The sequence below is a fragment of the Mycetomoellerius zeteki genome, unplaced genomic scaffold (assembly GCF_001594055.1).
Source record: "Mycetomoellerius zeteki isolate Tzet28-1 unplaced genomic scaffold, Tzet1.0 scaffold245, whole genome shotgun sequence".
Classification (NCBI taxonomy): domain Eukaryota; kingdom Metazoa; phylum Arthropoda; class Insecta; order Hymenoptera; family Formicidae; genus Mycetomoellerius; species Mycetomoellerius zeteki.
This window is the reverse complement of record NW_017257222.1, coordinates 949,730-956,023: the sequence shown is the minus strand read 5'-3', so window position 1 is coordinate 956,023 and position 6,294 is coordinate 949,730. Positions and strand designations below refer to the sequence as shown.

The window sequence follows — 6,294 nt, the reverse complement described above, 5'->3', positions numbered from 1 at the left end:
AATTAAGTTACATTATTAAACAATATTTTTTAGTAATATTTTATAAATAGAGACATTCAGATTTATTTTAGTCATTTAAACATAAAATTCAATATAAAATAAATAAAATTATAATTTTCGTGATACACACATGTCTTACTTTACAAGAAGTAAGACACAAAATAAAATACACACATAAAAAATTGTAAGCGAGTTACATCTCGCGCATTAGCTTTTCACGAGCAATCTGCGCGTTAATACGCCCGACGGATCCCGTTCTATATACATCCCTACAGTGAGATCGACCCAAAGACATCGACGAAAGAAATATCTGAAGGGAGGATCTGCCGGAACGCTGCTGACACAAGAAAGTTTCGTCTGCGAGGGGTGAGGAGAAGAAAGCAGTTTGTCGTTGGCCTTAACCGCGAGGATTCACGGTTAAAGCCCACAAGCGGCGGACGTCGTCCATGATCCCCTTTATCCAATCCGTGAGGATCCGCGGGGCGTTAAATCCCTCACGGGAAAGCTCCGTAACTGAGCTCTCGCGTTCGCGCGCGCTAAGTCGGTCAGCTCGGTCCAGCCGAGCGAAAGGATCACAATACCGGCGCCGACCGCGGCCGAGCACATCCATCTCTGGCTCGCGAGTTCTCCTCGTGAAAATTAGTTGCGCGAGAAATCCATGCTAATGTCGGCTAATCGGCTGTAATCAGCCGTGAGAGCCGACGGCTGTCACGAGTCGACGTGCCGTGGAAGATCACGACGAGAGGGAGATCCTTTCCCTCGGGCCGCGTCAGCGATCGCGACAGATTGACGCACAATCAGGCGGATTTCTATTGAAAACGATTATATTTCTATAATTCAAAACTGCCTATTTCTACGTGGATTGACAGGTCAAGATGTAAATAAATCTTTGAAGTTATTTCCAAAGTACAACTTTGTTGATGCGCAACTCTGTTGGTGTGATTTATAAAATTAATAAGCCAAGGCAGATTTTATAACGTTTGAAAAGTAACTGTTGGTTTATTATTGATTTAAATTGCATGATATATTCAAATGATATTAAGTTTTTACTTTATCTATTAATACGGTCAGAAAATTTAAAAAAATACAAAAATTATACCACTTGTCATGTGAATAGATATAAACTAGATATAATTTGTAATAAAACCATATACATTATATATAATAAAAATACATAATTGTATTAAAAGAATATATAATATCACAAACTCGTAAATAATTATAAAGTTTCTAAAAAATATAAGATACAATAACTAGAAATTAGTTTCAAGAATGTAAATACAATTAAAACATTTATTAATATTAATAGCTGCATTGGAAATATTTAAATTGCTTTTATTGTGATGTTCTTATAATTTAGGAATAAACAAGGACAACCGAGTGAATCTACAACTCAAGAAGAAGCCTATGATCCTCACCTGAATCGTGTCACTTACAAACCAGTGTCGTACGTTTTTGCTTCGTTTGCTTTCTTTAAAAACTGTTCGTTTAATGTTTATTAGCACATTGAATGCCGAATCTAATTCGCTTGTTTTTTCGGGGTAACGTTAAAGTAAAATTTTCACTATTAAGCTATCTTTTAATAAAATATCGTATAACTGAATTATGTAAAATTATCATAGCACGTTTAATACTTTTAATTGTTACACTTTAATATTTATTTATACATTGAATTAAAAATGTTATTTTTCACGAGAGAAATTGTGATGCCAAATAATATTAAAACTTTTGAAACTCTTCTAAAAATTACTTGATCTCTTCATAGCGTTTTCTTAAAAAGTGTACAAAGTCGAGCTTTATAATTCTCTTTTAAATATATTTAAAAATAAACAGACAATTGTTTGATTGTTTAGTTCAAGTTAAAAAATTATTATAACAAAAATTATGAGGGTAAGAGAATTGACTTTTTTTAATTAAAATTCAGCAATAACTTATTTAGAAAAAAAACATCAATATGTAATCGTATGAAAAAATTTTTTTTAATTATTCAAATATATTGTCTCTTTTAATCCTTTTTTCTAAACATCTACACTATTTCAATTATTATATAACTTATTTCATTTTTTGTAGAGACTTTGGGTCTCTCGCAAATTTGATAAAAAGCGCAGCCGGAACGGGTCTCTTCGCCATGCCGAACGCGTTCGCTTGCGTCGGGCTCTTCATCGGGATTGTCGGTACGGCGTTTATGGGATTGCTGATAACCGGATCCCTTCAGTTGCTCGTTAGAATTCACCATATGATGTGCGTTCGTCTGAGAAAACCCATCTTAGTGTATGACGAGGTGGTAGTCGCCACTTTAACTACGGATGTGCGAAAACCGTGGCTCTCTCCGCGCGCTGCAACGTTCGTAATTTCAGTAATCGCGTTATTTCATGCTGGATACCTCTCTAAATTTCTTGGAGTAAAATCTCACTCCAAAAGAATTAAAATGCTATCACTATTGAAAAAAAGTGAAAAATTTGCACTCTTGAATAAAAGTGGCAGATTTTCATTCTTGTTTTCACAGAGTGAGATTTCTTTCCTTTAGAATGAATTTCGCTCCAAAAAGAGTGAAATTCTGCTATTCTTATTCAATTACTTTTTTTCAATAGTGGCAATATTTTAACTCTTTTGGAGTGAGATTTCACTCCAAGAAATTTAGAGAATAGAACGATAAATCGCGTTTTATACAATATCAATGCAATACTTGATATAAAAATGCGACAATTATAGATATATAATAATTAGGTAAGCGCGTAATAAAAATACATGGTATCTATTAATGTAGAGTAATTTTAATCTCGGTTCAACTTACTCTTTATCTTTTTCTAGTTCTTAGAACTAGAAAAAAATGAAGTTAGTTGAACCGCCATTAAAATTAAATTATATACATTGATAGAAACGGATATAAGTTTAGTAAACATTAAAAATAAAGCGGTTTGAATTTTTATTCGTTTGTAGACTCATCGTCGATATCATTATGTTAGCATGCTACATTGGAATTGGTTCGGTTTACGTCGTATTCATTTCCGGCATAATTCAAGAATGTATAGATACCGAAAAAATCATCGGTCAAAGCTACTACGCGCTCATGATATTTCCACTTCTTTTTGTAATGAACATGGCAAAGAATTTGGCGGATATCGCACCGATTTCTATTGTCGGGAACATTTTGCTCTTAGCCGCTGGGCTTATTGGAATCGTGTACTCTTTGAAAGACGGAATTGGCGACGAGTGGACCACGATTGGCCCGAACGTAGACTTATATCCAAAGTTCCTCGGTGTGGTTTTCTTCAGTATGTGTTCCCCAGGAGTGGTGAGTCTTTAATCTCTAATAAATCAAATTTTAATTTCAATTTTCTATAATAAATAATTAATTTTAATGCTGTTTAAATCGTTAATTTTAATATTTAAAATTGTTCATAGATTTTCATTAAGATTGAGAAAGATACTTTATAAATTACTAATAAATTATTTTTTAGTTTATTCGTTATAGAAATGAGTACAAAAAATAATATAAAATTGGAGCAAACGATAAAATATAATATAAAAAATAAAATACTCGAACTTATCGTACTCAATATAATTTATAATAAAAAGTAACTTATAAGTAAATTAAAGTAACTTTCCGAACTCTTTTCATTTTCGATAATTAACATGCATTTTATAATGACATTTGAAATTATGGTGTCTTCAGATATTGGCGATAGAACATAGTATGAAAAAACCTTGGAATTACGTTAAAATGTGTGGAATATTGAACTGGGGCATGGCATTTTTGGTCATAATACACATTCTCGTCGGATCTATTGGTTATTTGAAGTGGGGACCCACTGCGCTTGGCAATTTTATTCGTAATCACGAGACGCTCGACGGGTAGTATAATAAGTGTAATTCTGTTAACTGTAAAGACTATGATGCTAGTAGATACGCAACATTTACCTCATATTTTTCATCATCTAACAGATATGTTAACTTATTTGATTAGAATGTCATTTAAGAAGAGACAGGTTTACATAAATTATCAGTTTGAAGGCAAAATTTGCAATTTTATTTGAGGAAAATGAATAGACACAGTTTTCTGTTTAGATATTATTTATTACTATATGTTTAATGTGTAGAAAAAATTAATTTGTATAATACAGAATTTTATTAAAAATATAGATTTTTTTGTCAAAGACATGCTCAAAAATTTCGAATTTTGCTATGATTTTTAATTGTAAGAAAATAATCTGTTATTTTCTGGTCTAGTTTTTCATAAAATACTTTGTTACAGAATTTAAAATAAACTATTAAAAAAATATTACTACAAAATAGTAAATGATAGAAATCTTTTATATTTTTAATAAATTCAATATTATAAATTTATTTCCTACATTAAATACAATAGTATATATTATAGTAGTAAATAATAATAAACAAAAATACGGTCTGTATTTATTCTTTCCCCTAAAATTTAATTAAAAAATAAATAAATTGCAAATTTTACCTCTAATTTAATTATTGCTAAGTTTTAATTAGAAATCAGTACATTTAAATATCGAAACGTAGAAATTTACGGAAAAAGATTATACATAAATATTTTTATAGAAAGAAAAAATGTTCGTTAATGAATGTTATTGCAAAGTCCGTGATTTCTAAAATATTCTCTATATCAATACATATCTTACCATGTCATCAATTATTTAGACCGACGTTAGCGGCTCTGATAATGCAAGCGCTGGCAATATACTTCACATATGGATTGCAGTGTTACATGCCCATTAGAATTCTGAATTACGGCTACGCCATACCGGCCATTGAAGACGGCACCTGCAAAGGAACACCATTCCTCTGGGATCTGATCATTCGTTTCGGCATCACCATCATTACGTGTAAACGATAATTTCTCCTTAAACCTCTTTCACGCATTGTCCTACTCTCTCGTTAGCTTCAGGGTAAACTCGGCCAAGTTCGATGGACCGCCGTAGATTGAATCCCTCTCCCTCTTTTTATCTCGCAGCGATCAACTTCGTAGGATCGATCAATCCGTCCGATTACGATCCGCTTTGGACCCAGATATTACTAAAGTTCAGGAATCCACTTTCGCGGAATTTGATGTAGATGCTCAATTTTGTCGAAGTCTCGTTTGACCGAGATCACTCCGGAGTTACTACAATGTTACTAACTGCATTACTCGCTTTAATTTGCTCTAATTACGCTAATCGATACGTGCATCGTTGTTACTCCACGAACGGAAATTTTCCAAGATAAAGTGGGAACCTTGTATTTTGCAGGTATTCTGGCAGCGGCGATTCCGAGGCTCGATCTATTTACCGGTTTGGTCGGCGGTATATGTATATCCACATTGGCCACACTGATCCCGGTTACCTTGTACATTCTCGTACATCACGAGGATTTCGGAAAGTTTAGATGGAGACTAATTCTGGGGATCTTCATGTTTTCCATTGCTTTTATCGCGGCCGTGTGTGCCGTAACGACTAATTTAATCTTAATTGTGAAATATTTTAAATATGGGTGCGCATCATCTTTATTATACATAAATACTAGAAATTTAAATATTAAAGATGTAAGAAATTAAATATTAATACTTTATAATTGTAAGATCTTACAATTTGATTTTGGATTTGGATTTATAGTCGGAATTGAAGAAAAACTTAGATATAAGAAAATCGTATTATGATCTTATTCTTAAACAGTTTCTTTGATCAAACGAAAATCTGTTTAAAAATGATTTAAGCAAATTTGGAGGTTTCATGACTAATATAGCTTTTGTACTCGTCGAATAAAGATTTCAAACTCGTCCGGAATCTTGATTATAAATACGGTCGGAATATATTCATATTTACGTCAACACAAAGAACGACGAGATGACAAACTTTTTTATTCTTTTCAGGGATTGAAGCCGGAGCGACGGCGGTGTTATCTTAATCTAGTCTCTGTTCGTAGTCCGCAGCCCGATGAAAATACCGTCGGCGCGCCTCGTAACGTTTTCCATTTTTGTCTTCGGGTGCAGCTCTAAAGCCGCCACCGTTTACGCGCGATTCAGCCTAATCACGGCAGCTGCGGCGCGGCGGCGGCAGCGACAACGACGGCGGCTGGAAAAACCGCGAAAAAGGCGTGAAGCTCGTGAGGGACAAAAAGCGAGGAGAGTCAGAAAAAAGGAGAGAGAAAAGAGGGAACAGCGGCGAGAGAAGCGCGCGCGACGTATAATCGCGTCAGATCACCGAGGCGTCAATGGCTGCTGCTGCTGCTGCTACTGCTGCTGCTGCTGGGCTTATCACGCACACACACATGGGGCACACAATGATAGAG

At 34.1% G+C, this 6,294-nt stretch overlaps 1 protein-coding gene across 1 annotated transcript; it reads left to right on the top strand.

The window, feature by feature from the left end:
• The first annotated feature begins 872 nt into the window (after positions 1-872).
• On the top strand, positions 873-5,956 carry LOC108723601 (proton-coupled amino acid transporter-like protein CG1139). Its single transcript, XM_018449467.1, has 8 exons — positions 873-877; positions 1,361-1,447; positions 2,071-2,343; positions 2,941-3,295; positions 3,677-3,855; positions 4,669-4,853; positions 5,256-5,496; positions 5,876-5,956. Coding segments are annotated over exons 1-8 (1,329 nt in total). The 5' UTR covers positions 873-875; the 3' UTR covers positions 5,883-5,956.
• Positions 5,957-6,294: the final 338 nt, after the last annotated feature.